The sequence below is a fragment of the Capra hircus genome, unplaced genomic scaffold (genome assembly GCF_001704415.2).
Source record: "Capra hircus breed San Clemente unplaced genomic scaffold, ASM170441v1, whole genome shotgun sequence".
Lineage (NCBI taxonomy): Eukaryota > Metazoa > Chordata > Mammalia > Artiodactyla > Bovidae > Capra > Capra hircus.
The window spans coordinates 728,386-746,046 of NW_017189629.1; the positions used below are offsets into that span (position 1 = coordinate 728,386).

The 17,661-nt window shown below is 41.3% G+C and overlaps 1 protein-coding gene across 13 annotated transcripts in view; it reads right to left on the bottom strand.

The window, feature by feature from the left end:
* Positions 1–16,542, bottom strand: part of CASK (calcium/calmodulin dependent serine protein kinase) — a 375,002-nt gene extending 358,460 nt beyond the window's left edge. For 12 of the 13 annotated variants that reach the window (XM_018044583.1, XM_018044579.1, XM_018044576.1 and 9 more), the window contains exon 1: positions 16,303–16,465. In XM_018044583.1, coding sequence (XP_017900072.1) covers positions 16,303–16,361 — 59 coding nt within the window. In that variant the 5' untranslated portion in view covers positions 16,362–16,465. Of the gene's footprint in view, positions 1–16,302 lie in introns of all 13 variants that reach the window. The other variant, XM_018044581.1, reaches the window with a different exon arrangement.
* Between the last annotated feature and the right edge of the window lie 1,119 nt (positions 16,543–17,661).

The window sequence follows — 17,661 nt, forward strand, 5'->3', positions numbered from 1 at the left end:
AGTGGGCTGCCGTCTACGGAGTCACACAGAGTCGGACACGACTGAAGTGACTTAGCAGCAGCAGCAGCCACACTTTGAGGGCTGGCCTCTGTCTGACCTTCTCTTCCTGTACCTTGCCTCCAGGATGAGAAAGCAGGGCAAATGGTATGAATTAACTTGACTGGCACATCCTAAAATGAAAGGTCTAACTCAACCATTTTCAGTCTTAAGCTCACGATTTCCTGTGTCTTACCCAGATTCTCCTACCAAAGTAGTCAACCCGAGTTGACTGAAAGAAATCATGGGCCTAACAAACTCACCAACAATACAGCTCAGTATCATTTGAACAAGTCGTGTTTCCTAATTTGAAACATCAGTCATGTACACCCAGGGAGTCAGAGCTGCAAAAACGACACTTTTGCCTGATCTTACTAAGAGAACTAATGGAGACTAGGAGAAGGCCTCCCCCCACCCCCACTTCCTTCAGTGGTGTGGGTAGAGAGAAGGATTCCAAGTGCATCGATAAAAACAACACTGAAATTCAGTTCGTGGATTTTATATGATACTGACCACCAGTTACCTTAAAGCCTGAGAGCAAGTACAAAAGAATATTGAGGGAGGGTGCAATAAATCCAGCTAAGGATAGAAATAGCCATCCTTGGTTATGGGAAGGCTAACGAAAACTCATCCAGTAAACATCCTAAGATTACCCACAGTATTCATTATCTATGTCTTCATAAACATCTTTGTGAAGTACAAGTGACTAAAGCACTCCAGGCCAAGGATAAAAATTTTCCAAATGGGATGATGCTGTTTCAATGGCTTAGAGTACACCAAACAGCTCCAGTGAATTCCGAAACTTTGCAGTCACAAAGTGAGTTTTTTTCTTGGGGTAGTAAAAAAGGCAGCAAAAATTGGGAGAAATGAAGACTATAATATATAATAGATCACTAAGTTAGGTTACACTGGAGTACAGCAAAACCAAGGACATCCCAGTGCAAAAATCAGTGAGGAAATGTCACAGAATTGTTAAACAGGCGACCACTATTATCAAACATAGAAGGAAAGGGCACAGTGGTATATTACTTTTATTCACAAGTCTCTAGTCACTGAGCAATAATTTGACATCAGAGAGAGCAATGGGCAGGAGTAAACGGAAAAAAATTGGTGTTTACCTGTTGATTTCATATATTCGTAGTTCAGTTATTATGGGAAAGAAATCAATACTAAGGCTTCAACTTGGGCTGGGATCAGCAAACTTTTTGTGTTAAGGGTCAGAAAGCAAATGTTTTAGGCTTTGTGGACCATATGGTCTCTGCTGCAACTACTCAACTCTGCCCTTGTAGTGTGAAAGCAGTCACAGACATTATTTAAGTGGATGAGTGTGGCTATACCCCAGAAAAACTTTATTTACAAAAACAGACAGTGGGCAGACTTGGCCCTTGGGCCATAGTTTATTGAGCTCTGATCTACAGTTCTAAATCAATGCTTCTCTAATTTTAATGGGCCTCAGCATCCCTTGGAGAACTGTTAAAAAGGAAATTGCTGGGTCCCACCCCCTAGAGCTTCTGATCTATAGGGCTGGGGCCTGAGAATCTGCATTTCTAACAAATCCCCAGGTGATACTGCTCTGCTGGTGAGGATGAAGTCCACCCTTAAGAACCACTGCTCTATTCAGTTCAGTCTCTCAGTCGTGTCCGACTCTTTGCGACCCCATGAATTGCAGCACGCCAGGCTTCCCTGTCCATCACCATCCCCCAGAGCTCACTCAAACTCACGTCCATCGAGTCAGTGATGCCATCCAGCCATCTCATCCTCTCTCGTCCCCTTTTCCTCCTGCCCCCAATCCCTCCCAGCATCAGAGTCTTTTCCAATGAGTCAACTCTGCATGAGGTGGCCAAAGTACTGGAGTTACAGTTTTAGCATCATTCCTTCCAAGGAACACCCAGGGCTGATCTCCTTTAGAATGGACTGGTTCGATCTCCTTGCAGTCCAAGGGACTCTCAAGAGTCTTCTCCAACACCACAGTTCAAAAGCATCAATTCACTACTAAATAGGAAGTTCAACATTTTAAGTAGCTGCCAAAGTGCACACCAGATTGACTACAAAATTCTGCCACTTGTAGTGAGTTCCAAACTTCAAAGCTCAAATAAAATTCATTTAAAGAAAAGCAAGGAGAAACACACTAGACAGGATTTTTCCTTCACTGACCTCAATGTAAACATTACCCCATTAGTGAAATACACACAAGTCTTCCTCATATGTCTTTATTCAATATTTTTCACCCAACATGTCCCAAGTCCTATAAAGCTCTAGAAATCAAATAAGAAAATCAAATCAGTTTTACAGACAATGGTAAATGAATCTTGCAAAATCAAAATATACTTAACAAAGCCCATTTCTAATTAGAAGTGCTTCATTGCAAAATAATGTATCTAAGATAGTTTAAGATATTTGAAAAATTATGTCATTTTGTGTTCATAAGGATCAAATGAGGTAGATCAAATATAACCTTTACTATCCTTCTTTTGCTTCCCTTGGGGCTCAGCTGGTAAAGAATCTGCCTGCAATACGGGAGACCTGAGTTCAATCCCTGGTTTGGGACAATCCCCTGGAGAAGGGAAAGGCTACCCACTCCAGTATTCTGGCCTGGAGAATTCCACGGACTGTATAGTCCATGGGGTCGCAAAGAGTTGGACACGACTGAGCGACTTTCACTTTCATCCTTCTTTTACAAGATAATGAAACTGAGGAAAATAAACCAAATGCTGATTTGTCACAACTAAAATTCTTTCCTTAAAATACTACTTTTCCTAGTAAGTTCTGAACTGCACTTATCAAATCCAACTTGTACATGGCTTTGCAAGACTATGTCTATGAATGTATCTTCATGGGGAAAAGGGTCACTCTAATAAGATCTTCAAGTCCATATTTACATTTATGGGGCTAATTCTGAGGCCATCGCAGCAAGTCTAACCAAGAAGCCTCAACTTTAATCAGATCACAATTTAAAACATGCTCGACCTTTAGTGTAAGTGGGTCATAGATTACAGAAGTGTGGTGATCCCTTCCCAGCAGTACAAGAGAAACACTCAGCAATGGGAGAAATACTATTAATGGAGATAATCCAAAAAATAGAGCAGCAAGCCTACAATCTCCCCCTCCATATTCCCAGGCTCTTTCTGCAACAGTGATCATGTATTCATTTGAACAGATACTTACACAAATTATTTTTACATCCATTTTAAGAGGGAAATGCTTTTAAAAAGAAAACCAAGGAAAGGAATATAATCTATAATATGGATGGTCAGTAGAGGGTTGTTTTCCATTCTTATTGGCATGCTTTTAAAAGTATTACACATGTTGATTATAATGTGAGATTAATTACATGGTCACTTTAACCTGTGATCTGTATATTCCAGTAATGATTTTTTTTAATTTACATGAAATATAATTAAAGAAAGTCCTTAGTGAAAATGCCCTCTTGTTTGTTTTACAAGTGTCTAATTATTTTACAAGTGACTAAATTAAAGAAAAAATATGAAAAAGATAATCTCAAATCCAGTGCCAGATACTACTGCTGGGACAAAGATCCAGTTAAGACAATATTAAGCCTAAGAAGACCAGTGAAGGTTCTACATAAAAGCTCACCATTCTGCTTCTGAACTAATGGCTCAGATGAAATTCAGCAAAAACTTCTAGCCTGAATAATGCAATATAAGTAATACTGTCCACAAATTATCATAGGAAGAGATGCCTTTTACTGTTCTCTGAAGCCAACCTAAGAAGTGTTTTCATCAAAGTAAGTGGTCTAAATAGATTTCAACATGATCATTCTTCTACTTGACAGTGTAACATGACCTAGTAGATAAAATGCTCTTCTGTATTTGTAGGTAATTTAGATTTGGTGCCCAATCATATCAGAGAATACAACTTCAGAGTCTTTCCACCTCATTTTCTTTGTGATTAAGATGTGGACACTGCTGCCATAATAAAATCTGGGGAGGTTACATAAAAGAACACTACAATATCCATAAATCCTATATATGGCGGTTTCCTAAATACATACTCTGGGATTCTCCTTGTCTCAGTTTTGAAATTTCACATAATGAACAATTAATTCATCTGTCAAATGTCCAAATGCAAAGACAGAGGTTGCTACAAAACTCCTTCTTTTAACACAATCTTTGGAGCTTTTCTCAACACTACAAAAATTATAATCTAAAACAGTCTTGCAAACGATTGATGTAAATCTATAAGCTCAAAGAATACTATCTTTCCTATGTACCAAAGATACAATGACAGTTTTATTTTAAGCCACAAAGTACCCTAAATAGTATATGTCTACTACCTCAAAATATATTGTGTAAAATGGATTTCAGATACAAAAGAGAATTGTGAAGTTTTATTTATACTACATACACCCATGGCGGATTCATGTTGATGTATAGCAAAACCAATACAATATTGTAAAGTAATTAGCCTCCAATTAAAATAAATAAATTTATATTAAAAACAAACAAACAATGACTCTAGCAAGGGCTCTTGGTGAAGTCATAAAATATACATAGATGGCACATCATAACTCTCCAATTAGGGATGGAGATTTAGTGAGTGTTGTTCCCCCTAATTTTTTTAAAGCTATTATGTTTTTTCAAATATTCCATTTCTGACAATTTCTAGTATGTTCTCAACTCTGCTTTCATCCATGCCACGGGCAATAAGAATGAAGGAAACAAATGTTTTCAGGCACTCCACATTTCTACTGTCTCCAGTCAGACAATAAGAATGTTAATGAGTTTCTTCCCCTTTAGCTTAGGGTCAAAAAGAGAATCCAAAAGCAATAAACACACACACACACACACACACACAAACAAACAAAACCACCTAAATGTATAGTATTTCTCCATTTAACAGTGAAACTATTTCAGTGGACCAATATCTTTATATTTTGTAGAAACAACCTACTACTATGGGGCTATTCAGACTACTATTCTCCAACCTTGAAGGTAAACAAGACTGGGAACTGGACAGTCAGCTCCAGCTTCATTTTTAATCTATAACAGGATCAGCAAACTAAAGCCCAGGGCCAAATCTAGCCCACCACCTATTTTTGTAAATAAAGTTTCACTGGAACACAGCCACACTAATTTGTTTTCCCATGGTTGTCTTCACATCACAATGTCAGAGTCTGAGTAGCTGTGACAGATGTGTGGCTCGTCAAGCTTAAAATATTTACAATCTGGTACTTTACAGATAGTTTACCAACCCTTGGTCTACAAATATCTAAAATTGTTGAAGATCAGTATAAACATGTCCACGAGATAAAAGCTTGACCAACAACCCGTAAAATTTGCTTTATGTCACAGTGTCAAACAGACTCTGTAGGCAAACTCTGATAGTACTCACCTGATTAGAAAGCATTCTAACTCTCATAGACCACTGGTGGGAATGTAAAATGGTACACTTTGGAAAACAAAGAGAGTTACCATTTGACCCAGCAATTCCACTTCTAAGTATATACCTAAGAGAAATAAAAACAAAACTTGCACATGAATGTCCACAGCAGGATTAATTATAATAGCCAAAAGACGAATACCACCCAAATGAATTAATTTGTCATTAATTAATTTTGTCATGAATTGACAAAAAGATTAACAAATGTGGTCAAGCCACACGATAGAATACTATTGGGCCTTATAAAAGGAATGAAGTACTGATAACATCTACAACAAGGATAAACCTTGAAAACCTTATGCTTAGGAAAAAGAAGGCAGTCACAAAAGGCTACAATATATTGTATTATTCCATTTGCGTGAAATGTCCAGCATAAGCACATCCGTAGAGACAGAAAGCAGACTAATCATTACCTAGGGTAGGGAGGGATGAGGAGTAAGAGTTAAAGTATTCAGAGTTCCTTTAGGGGTGATGAAAATGTTCAGAAATGTATTACGGTCACCATGCACAACCCTGTGGCTATACAAAAAACCACTGATTGTACACCTTAAACGGGTGAACTGGATGGTATGTGAATTATACCTCAATACAGCTGTTACTCAAAAAAAGACATTCTAGTAATCTGCTAAAACACCTAAAATCAGAATATTAGAGGCTTATACTTTGGACTACCTCTTAAAAGACAACCGGTCTCTGTTTATACTAAATGAGAAGCAGTGTAACATTACTAAAGAGCAGGCACTCAGGTTGCGTATGTTGTTGCTTAGTCACTAAGTTGTGTCCGACTCTTTTGAGACCCCATGGACTGTAGCCTGCCATGTTCCTCCGTCCATGGAATTTTCCAGGCAAGAATACTGGAGTGGGTGGCCATTTCCTTCTCCAGGGGATCTTCTTGATTCAGGGATTGAACCCGAGTCTCCTGCATTGGCAGGCAGGTTTTTTACCACTGAGCCGCCGGGAAAGCCCAGGTCACATTTACTAAGGTGCAGATCCCCACGTTGCCACTTATTATTGCCACTTTGTCCAGGGTAAGTTACTAATCTCCTTATTTCTCAGTTTCCTCATCTGTAAAATGGGGAGTGGGGGGTGACTGCCTCAAAAGGAAGGGTTATGGCCAAGGTTATATTAGAAAAATATAAAGAATTAAAGAATTTAACACCATGTCCAGTGCATAATGAGCACTCAAACCATAGGATCTGGGAACAACAAATTCCTAAAGTTGTCCCTGTAGAATTTAGTTTTGTACTTATTGTTTGAATTGTTATGTTACCAGTGTCACTAAATAGGAGCTATGAACCTAAAACTGCTCTCAAAAATATAAGAAATATTAATTTAAAAAATAAAACAAAGTGAACATTTTTAAGAACTTTAAAGTGAAAGTAGCTCAGTCATGTCCAACTCTATGCAACCCCACGGACTATACAGTCCATGGAATTCTCCAGGCCAGAATACTGGAGTGGGTAGCCGTTCCCTTCTCCAGGGGATCTTCCCAACCCAGGGATCGAACCCAGGGCTCCCACATTGCAGGCAGATTCTTTACCAGCTGAGCCACAAGGGAAAGCCAAGAATACTGTAGTGGGTAGCCTATCCCTTCCCCAGCAGATCTTCCCAACCCAGGAATTGAACCAGGGTCTCCTGTATTACAGGCAGATTCTTTACCAACTGAGCTATCAGGGAAGCCCCTGATCTTAAGAACTTTAAGATTTCTTTAATTTTCCCTACCTGTATTCCTCTACTCCTTTATTCAATCAGCACAACACCCCTGCAAGGTCTATGCTATCACCCTCATTTAACATATAAAGAAACTGAGGCTCAGAGAGCTTAACTAACTTGCTCAGGGTCACACAGCTAGAAATGAATCCCTAAATGAAAAAATGAATGAATGTTAGCACCACTAAATTTTACACACATGGTAGAAAAGAATGTTCATTTCACCGTATTATTTATGTAATAGAGCCTGTGTTTAGCACTGAGAAAGTGCACATTTGGAAATTGTTGAAACTTATCTACATAGCTGCCAAAAGTAATTTGAGTATCTCAGAGACATTCTAGAAATTAAAAATACTTATGCTGCACTTCACAATCACTAATCCATGCAAATGGCTCATGAAGCAGCTATCATTCCTTCTATAAATAAGGAGAAAATGGTGATAATGTACCCAAAGGTTACCAGATCAGATCTTAGGGGGCTGCCTTACAGTCTTCAAAGCACTGTTGATCCATATGTTTGGGGAAAAATAGATAAGGGCAAGCAGGAAGGATATGATGTTTCTTATCGGTTCTATAAGACAGCAATATTACAATGGTAATCTGCACATGATAGCCAGAGCCAGAGACCTCTGTAACTGAATTAATCACATTGTTTTCATAAAACATTAAAATCTTCATAGGGTTAAATCCATCCCAGATTTGAATATACCAAAATACTCTGAACTCAGGGTTAGAATTAGAAGCCTGTGATACAGTCAATGTATAATATTTTGTGTTATTAAACTACACCGGAGAGAGGACACAATCAGCATTCTTATCTGTAAATGATTCAAATATTCAAAACAATGGTAACAAAGTAAAAAAAAGTATCAAAAGAAATTAAAAAAAATAGAAAAAGAATGTGTAACAGAATATAAGAAGTTGAATTGCAACAATATGCACTTAGATACAAAGAAACTGGCTCAAGTATCATAAAGTAATCCTTTCTTGATGTGAATGGATGTGGACAACTAAAAAAAGGCCAACGAATGAATATAGTTGGGGGGATGGGAGTAAGAGGGGTGTAAAATGGGAGGAGAGTATTACAATTATCCAACTGGGACCAGAAACCTTGAGGCATGGAAGAATTCAGTTCCCTATAGGTGAAGAATTTAATATGAGAACAATGGTTTGAACTTAAATTTAAAGTGTCTAAAATTTACTTTGTCATTTCATTAAAAGGGGCCCATTTAATTCAAGTTAGGCACCAAGCTTGGGAATCAAAAAGACCTAACCTTAGGGAAAAAAATGGTTTTACCTAAAAGCCAGCCATCAGAATCTGCAAAACACAAGTAAAGTGAAAAAGAAAAAAAATGTGCTTCTTTTTAACCCTAACTATGTTGTGGAGAAGGCAGTGGCAACCCACTCCAGTACTCTTGCCTGGAAAATCCCATGGACGGAGGAGCCTGGTAGGCTGCAGTCTTTGGGGTCGCTAAGAGTCGGACACGACTGAGCGACTTCACTTTCACTTTTCACTTTCCTGCATTGGAGAAGGAAATGGCAACCCACTCCAGTGTTCTTGCCTGGAGAATCCCAGGGACGGGGGGAGCCTGGTGGGCTGCCGTCCATGGGGCCGCACAAAGTCAAACATGACTGAAGCAACTTAGCAGCAGCAGCAGCAACTATGTTGTTGAGATAGATTCACAGAAAGACAGTTTAATGGTACCAACATCCACAGAAATGAAGTCAGAATCTTGCTTTTCAGTCACATGAGGAATGGAATATTAAGCATCATATTAATATTTATTTTGATAAATGCTTTAAATAGCCTCTGTTATAGACAAGCCTATTCTTGGTCCTCAGTCAGTGCATCGGCATTTTACATTATTGATCTGCCCCACCTTGAGACTTCTGTGATCCAGCTATCCCAATTCTTCTAATTTCGTGAGTTATACTCCAAACCACAAAAGCCCACTGCTAGTTCCATCAACCCCCAAGAACTCATTCATTCATAGTTTAACTTCCACAAAGTTGATTTCCAAATCTTCACTATCATTCTAGACCTCTCATTCAAACTCCACCCATGTATTTCCAGCTATGATCACTTAGAAATAGCCTGCACTCAATTCAAAGTGCCAATCCATATCAAGGAATACTGGGTTGCAGTTTAAGGGAAGACAGAGTTAGATATATAGATGGATATGGAAAGGCCATCAGATATACTATTTACAATGTAAAGTGAATATTTCAGTAGAATGTACAAATATGAGCCCATTCTGTTTTTAAACAAAAATCTTCCAGAAGATGTACAAAAACTGGGGACTTTCTTGGAGGTCCCGTGGTTAAGACTGCTTGCTCCCAATGCAGGGAGTGCAGGTTTGATCCCTGGACAATGGTTACCTTTGGAGAATAGAGCTATGGATGGTGGGAGAAAGGAGAGACATTCACTATTTACTTTTGTGTCAACTATATTTTAAAATTTTATAATTTTATAAACACTAATAAAAAGAAAGTTAACAGAATATTATTAAGTTTTAAAACTGGAAACATATATGAACTCTCACTTTAAGTCAAACTAGTTTCAGAAGTAAAATCTTCCCAGTGTAGAAAATCAACTAAAAAATAAAACCAAAATGTGAGAGCTGTGCACCCACCCCATCAGCTTGTGCCTGGGGTTAGGTACCTGCCCTGCACTTGATTACTAACTCAGTCACTTGATTACTTAGGTGCTCAGTGTTGACAGAGAGTGGAGACACTCACCACTCTGCAGCTGTGGTTTCAGTACACAGTTTTCAGAGTCAGAGAAAACAATTTCAATATTTTATCACAGGATATAGGAATAACTACCCTGTGGAAAGAACCCTGCCCCACTCTCAACAAATACCTATCTCTGAAACCTCATTACTTCTGGTTTGGCAACTTAGGAGTAATCAATCAACTATTCTGTCTGTTGGGGCAGGGGAATTCGAAGGGAAAAATTGGAGAGTAAAAAGGGTGGAGAAAGTTCCAAACAAATTATATTTTGGATGGATAGTCAAGATTCTACATTGCCATAGCTAAGGAATGCATAAACTTATCAGTCTGGTGGCAAACGCTGATATTTCATTAGAAAGACAAAAAGAAAAATGAAATTAGATGAGACAATGAACCTCTGGGCTTCCCACGTGGCCCAATAGTAAAGGATCTGCCTGCCAATTCAGGAGATGCAGGAGATCCCTGGGTTCAGGAAGACCCACTGGAGTAGGAAATGGCAACCCACTCCAGTATTCTTGCCTGGAGAATCCCATGGACAGAGGAGCCAGGTGGGCTACAGTCCATGGAGTCGCAGGGTTAGATACAATTAAGCGACTGAGCATGCATGCATGGAGCATCTACTGAAGAGGTAAGAAATTTAACCAAAAAGTCGAACAATTAAAATTTGCAGTAAATTCTGGAAATGAAGACATATGCCTTACTTTAAGGACACCCACTGCAGTATTTTCACAGCTGGAATCAACAGCAGACTGCAGCATGAAATAAACAGGCTTTAGAACTGGTAGGATTCCCATGTGTTCTTGAGCAAGTTACTGACCCCTCTGAATCTCAGCGTTTTCTGTAAAATGGGTACAATGAAAGGAGCTAACGTATGTAAAATGCCTAATATTTGAAGGCATAAACGTCCCTTCATGAAAAAGACATGTTAAGTTACAAAAGATTTTTTTTTAACTTGTGAACATATGTCAAAGTTCCTTTAAACCATTTCTGCCAGATTTAAAATGTGAAAACATTTACAAAATGCAATAATTCAAGCACCATCTCCAAAAGTGAGGTACGTTTGCTTCCTTAATTTACTGAGTAGAGCTATCACTAAGGATGGTGAAAGAATTTTCAATTTAAAGGAGCTATCTAGAAACACAATATAAGGGACATTAAGGAGCTATAGTTCGGCAGGTGAAACCATTGCAGATACGAGGTAGAAATGGAGGGTTGGGGGGAACTGCACGTGTCAAGGCCACAGAACACGCCACCGTCTTGGAAGGTAAGGGAAAAATCACAGGAAATATTATGAAGACCACGTGCAAACCACACTTAAAGTCCTAAAGCAGTCTGTAGAAAGCAGACATGAAGATACTCGGAGAAGGCTGTGCACATGAGCAACTGAGAAGCTCAGTTCACTCCAAAGGGGTCCTAGAATCAAACTCCATCATCAGGGATCACCACTGCTTACCCCCTCCTGATAACACCTGCCGTCTGGAGGAATCTGCATGTAACATGCTTTTCCTCTGCAGGACTTCAGTTGATCCCCCACAGCTTGATCTTTCTGGGGCACCAGCACTCTAGCTGGTGATTGTGTTTCTTTTTCCCTTGTTAAATGATTGTCCCTCGGATCAAGTACTTCTTTCATGAAACATCTCATTTCTGGAAAATTCTTGGTTCCTTTAGGCTCTCACTTGACTTTATTTCCTAACATGAACAACTAGTTTACCTATCACGTCTTGCTAAAATTCTTGGGAAAGATGTTCCAACATGATGTAACACCGTTCCTCCCCACGGCTCTACCCCATGGTACTAGAAACCCAGATCACTGGGCCAATCAATATATGTGAAAGTCATAGTAATTAGGACAAATTAGTAAAGCTGAATTTTTCTCTATGCTAAATTATATATTCTGCATATTATTAATCTGGTTTTTACATAAACACTGCATTTAACTCAATTCTCTGACAAACAGTACTATTGGAACTGCAAGTAGGAAATTTAAAGTATATAAGCAACTTAACCATATCCTTTTAATAGAGTGTATGTGCAAACACAATCCATACTAAACTGATAGATGCCTTGTATTAAATTAAGTCGTCATAGTAGACAGCCATCATCAACTGTTAATTGAAGCAATCCTTGTTCTATGTTGTTCCAAGCATCAGACAATCACCATGTTAGCATTAGATGAGTGTCATAAATCAATGTAAATCTTAAAAGACCCCCAAAAAAATCAACAGCAAACATAGGCTGAAACAAAATTGTTAATACAATAAGGCTCAAACACACAGTGTAGAGAAAATAAAATCCATGTCTTGGTCTTTTGGCTTTGATACTTCCCCCCAAATATTTATTCCACTTTTTAAAAACTGTGAGCCTTTGAAAAGCCAGTCCCCAAATATTACATACGTAACTTAAGTTTTAAACCAGTGACTCTCAATCATACCTGCACATTAGAATCACTTAGAGACCTTTAAAAAAATACCAATGACCAGAACCCTCTCCCAGAGATTCTGATTTCATTGCTCTGACACAAGGCCCTCTCATTGATCTTTTTTAAAAGCTCCCCTGGTGATTCTAATATGCAGCCAGGTGGTCAACTACTACTTTAATACAGCCTTTTGGGACAATAATTGCTCTAAGGTTGATAAACATGCTTTTTGCCTTTCAATGAGATTTTATTATAAAACTACTCAATTCATTCCATAGCTAATGAACAACTGTTACATTGCAGGTTTTGTGTTAATAATAAAGAAAGATATGTAAGATATATTTCCTGCCCTCAAGAAGCTCCCTGTTAGCTAGGGAGAGTGACCCATAAATAAGAAACTGTAACTAAATATGATAAGTGCTCTTGAGATGTAAGCAAATACAGCATGCCTCACAAACTTGTATGTCATCCTTGAGCAAGGGTCAGACTGCATCATCCCAATTTTAGTTTATGTCCTACCAAAGCAGGAAAGTCAGAAGTTACAGGTTACTAAATACCCAGGCAAAAATATTCAGCCTACACAAGGCGAAAACAGTGTACAATTTGCTACTGTCTTTCACAGAAAACTGCTGTACCATGAAGGTAGGCATTTCTACATTTTAATTTGGATGAATCATTTTAAAATTTCCTTCATGTAATATTACTGATTGTGCACTTGCCTATAAAACCATCAATTTGCAAAAGATACAGTAAATGCTCACGACCATAAAAATTAGCCGATTACCTGTATTTGCATAATACCTTTCCCTTCCAGTAATTTGCTACATTTGCTAAGACAAGAAGTTTTGGGACAATGACAGCATTGGCCGTTTGTTTCAGTCACTTGAAAGATGTTACATGGGAAAATGTCATGGAAACAATAGGCGTTCAAGGACCACTTGCAAGACTTTCAAAAATAAGAAACACAGGGGGAAAGAGTTTAAATTATTAAAAAAAAAAAAAAGGAAAGGCATCTCCCAATATTCATAATGAATCAGACAACTGATTCCCCGTAAAATAAAGGGTGGGTGAGTGAGCAGTTAAGTAGCGAGGCAGGGGAGTTGAGTGGGTAGTCAACAGATGGGTAAAAAGGTGAAATCCATTTTAAAGCACTTCAGTGAAAATTTAAACCTGTTAAACCCTAGGGGTCAAACACAACTTGTGATGCTAATTTAGTTATAAAAGAAGAATCACAATTCCAGAGAACTTGGATAGCAATCAAGGTTTTCTGTGCAAAGTGAATGTCTTCAAGGGCTTTCTGTTTTAAATCCAGAGTTGAACAAATTCTGAGTTTAAATGCCTGCTGTCAGAGACCCTGCAAGAAAATCTCAAGTGAATTTCAATTTTCAGATCAATATATGCTGAGACAATTTACCGGAGAAAACCCTCCAACCTTTACACAGGGTGAGGAACACTATCATTATGTTCTCTGCCACAAAGCCTACCTTGAATGCATTATTTCATGGAACGACATATTATAATCGGCACTGACCAAGTCAGGCTTTGTAGGATATGAACAAGGTTTCACATTCACAGTAGTTAAGGTAGCCACAGAGGACCTATCACCTCAAAATTAGCTTGTTCCCCCCCTCCTTGTGCAGCTCTGAAGTATCAGAGGAGATGAATCTCGTTCTCCCAGAGGCATTTCCTGAAAATATTCTATCAATTATAAGTCAGCAGAATACTGATTGTGCTAATGTGATGCTGACCACTTTTCTTTTCAATATCCAAAGAGATCACATCATCACTCTTTCAGATCTCAAGGAATCAGAACTAGCTACTAACATTGATTCAATGATGCCTATATTCCATCATTACAATAGAACTAACATTTTAATCTCACATTTCCCGATTACGACTTTGCTGGCTCATTTGAATCAAATATAACTGAGACGCAACAAACATCATTCCCTTTGGCACCCACACCCCGCTCCCCCACGCAATCATTTGGGGGCTTTTGGGAAACACCTTATTTACCTTGGATGCCAAGAATGAAGAAACCAAGATTTTTTTTTTTTGACATATTTGTCTCTCTAAAACTGTGCTATTCACATATGGCTACAAGCACTTGAAATGTGGCTAATCCAAATGAGGAGCTGAATTTTTAATTTTATTTCTTTTTAATTAATTTACATTAAATTTAGAAAGAGATAATTCAGTTATTAGAAAACTTTTAGGTATGTTTGCAACAACTTGGGTATGTGAACCTACTTTTGCAAATGCAAATTTTATGAAACCTAAATACAGAACAAGTATGTCTATGAAAATTCAGCTTAGTGTCAGAACGGAGATGTATGGTTAGTGTAAAATACACACTGGATTTTGAAGATTATGAAAGAAAAGACGTAAAATACCTCACTAATGATTTCTATACTGATTACATGTTGACGTGATATAGTCTGGATCTATTGGGTAAGAGAAAATATTTTGTGAAAATTAATTGCACCTACTTGCTTTTAATCTTTTTAATGTGGCTATTAGAAAATTTGCATATGCAAATTTTACATATATAAAATTACATACGGGGCTCGTATTATATACTGTACAGACTGCTCTGCTCTAGAGCACTTCCACAACCACCTTAACAGAGCATATTTGGATACTGTTCTTCCAGTAGACAAGCCAGTCATGTAACAATAGGGGCAAAGAGTAACATGTCCTTGTATCAATTGGATCTGAGGAAAGTATGTAGCAAGCTTTACCCACAATCTCACCATGTGAGGCAACACTGTAATACCTCAACATGGAGGGAAATTAGTGAGTTATCCACACTTAAAACAAATCGAAATCCAGTACTGCAGACAACTTAAAAAAGAGATTGAGCCAACTGCTCTAAGGTCTTGGTTTCATTTCCCAAATGCGGACCTTAAAACAGACAATAAAGCACCACTTCCAAAAAGAGGTAAAATATTTCAACGGTAGCTATCTACCAATCCTTAAAAACTAGGCAAAAGATTTCTCTTCAATTTTATCTCCTCAACTTCTAAAGCCACAGAATACACGCTGAACTAGGAAATCAACTTCAGATCGCCAGCATTTCCCTCACAAGCAAATTAGCAGGATTGTGCACTTGGAATACTGTTTGACAAGAATGAAAAGGAAACTATTCAAAACAGATTTAAGGAATGGACAATTAGATGAAGAACTGCAGATTTAATTCTCAATCAGCCCTGTGATTAATCTGATTCCCTGCTTTTCCCTAGTGTAATTATACAACACAGATGAAAGGATGAGCATTTGGACTGTCAGTTCTATATTCTGGACCAGCCCGGTGACTCAAAGCAGACGGCGCTACCACGCTAACCACCATCCCAACAGTCGAGGGAAGCCTCGAACACTGATTTAACAGTCATTGCATAACGAGGCATTAAAAATTCGGAACCCCCCAACTCTTTCCACATTGGTCTACACCAGGTGAAGAATTTGCTGAAACCGAACGCACCCCGTCTTAAATGACCCCCTTCAATCTGGGCATGGGGTGAACACAAAGGCATGTATCTAATACCATGCACAATAGACACACACCCCACAATTTAAGACCCTGGACGTTCTTTCTCTGTCTCTCCACGGAAGCAATGAAATGCAAGCTGCTCTTTTCTTTAATGGTCTGTGGTACACGCAAGGTAACAATAAGCCCAACTGTTCCCAGGAAGCAACTATAAAATAGGTTCTGCCACGTCCCTGTGCAACCGTCAGATAAAATGCAGACAGCAGATTTCAGCCGGCCCCACGCCTCATAAGGGGGCCGACCTCGGCTCATCGGCCTCCACGGATCGCCGAGAAGCCCCCAGACTCCCGCCCGGCTGGAGGTCCAGGTACACGTCTATAAATACTCCCGGGTGAGGAGGACAGGGGAGGCGGAGGGGAGGAAGGGCAGGGGGCAGACCCGGGCGGGTGCGGGTGCGGAAGGACCCGGGCATCACTAAATGCATTTTCCCACACTCCCGCTCCCCCGCGTGGAGACTCACTTGCCGATCACCTCGCACAGCTCGTACACATCCTCGAACAGCACGTCGTCGTCGGCCATGGTCCGGAGGGGACAGTGGCCGCAGCGTGGAGGGCTCCGAAAACGGGGGTGGGGGCGCCAAAGAGCTCAGTGCCCGGCCCCTGGCTCGCCTCCTCCCCTCAGGACCCGCGAGCCCTCGGTGCCGAGGACACTCGAGCGGGGCGGCGAGGCCCGGAGACTGCGGCGCCTTCCTCAGCTGGCGACCGCCCCGGCGCGGGCGGCGGGGCCGGGGCGCAGGAGCGAGGGCGGCCCGGGCCCGGCGCCGCCCGCCCGCCCGCTGCTCCTCGCGCTGCTCGGGCCGCGCTGCCCGGCGTGCGGATCCTCGGGGATCGCGCGGTGCCTCGCTCTCCTCTCGTCAGCCCGCGCGGGCCGCGAGGCCGCGACCGTTCCCTCTGTCGAGGCTGGCTCCGGCTCGGCGCGGGGCAGCTCGGACTACGGGGGGGGCCGCGGCAGGACCGTGGAGGGAGGATCGCCGCGGAGGGAGGTGGCGGCGGCAGATCGGCGTTGGGGACCAGGAGGCGGCGGCAGAGACGCTCCCTCCTCCTTCTCCTCCTCCCGCCGCCGCTGCCGCCCGCCCGCCTGGGAGTGGGAGGGGGTCTTCGTGGGACTGGCTCTCCGTGCGGGCGGGAGCCACGGCCGCCGCCTTCAGCTCCTCCTCCGCCTCGGCCGCCGACCAGCTCACGAGCCCCGCGCACCGGCCTACAGGACACACGCGCTCCTCCCGCTCCGTCCGCGCGGCTTCCCGAACCACAGGCCCCGCCCACTCCAGCCCGTCGGGAGGCGGTGGCCCCGGGAAAGCGACCAGGCAGAGCGACGCATGCGCGCGCCGCGGGCCACGTCACGGCAAACCGGCGGGCGCCGGGAATCTACGAGGGGCGGGGGACTAGGGCGCCGGGGCGGCATCTGCTTAGGCGGGGGTGGGGCAGGGTCGTCACCCCCGCGCCCGAGCCGCGGAAGGGGTCGGGGACAAAAGATCTGCACGTTCTTGGCTCTCTGAGGCGTGAGGCTCGGAAGCCGGCCGCTCCCTCCTTTTGTAACCACGCGAAGCCTTTCCCGGTTTTTGCTGAGGAAGGAAGCTCGGAAAGGGTCCTAATGAATGGGAAAGCAAGAACAGAGGTGGCGAGGTTCTCACTCCAGATCGTGCTAGGCGGGGGATGCTTTTAGTGCCTCTGTCATTCCTTAATAAAAACGAGGGCTGTGGAAGAAGTGTTGTCCACCTACAAGAAAAGGACCAAACAAAAACTGTCCAGGAACGTGCAACAGCAAATGGTAATTTATAGAGACAGCTTATCCTGCATTCTGCCCCAAACTCAAATATCTA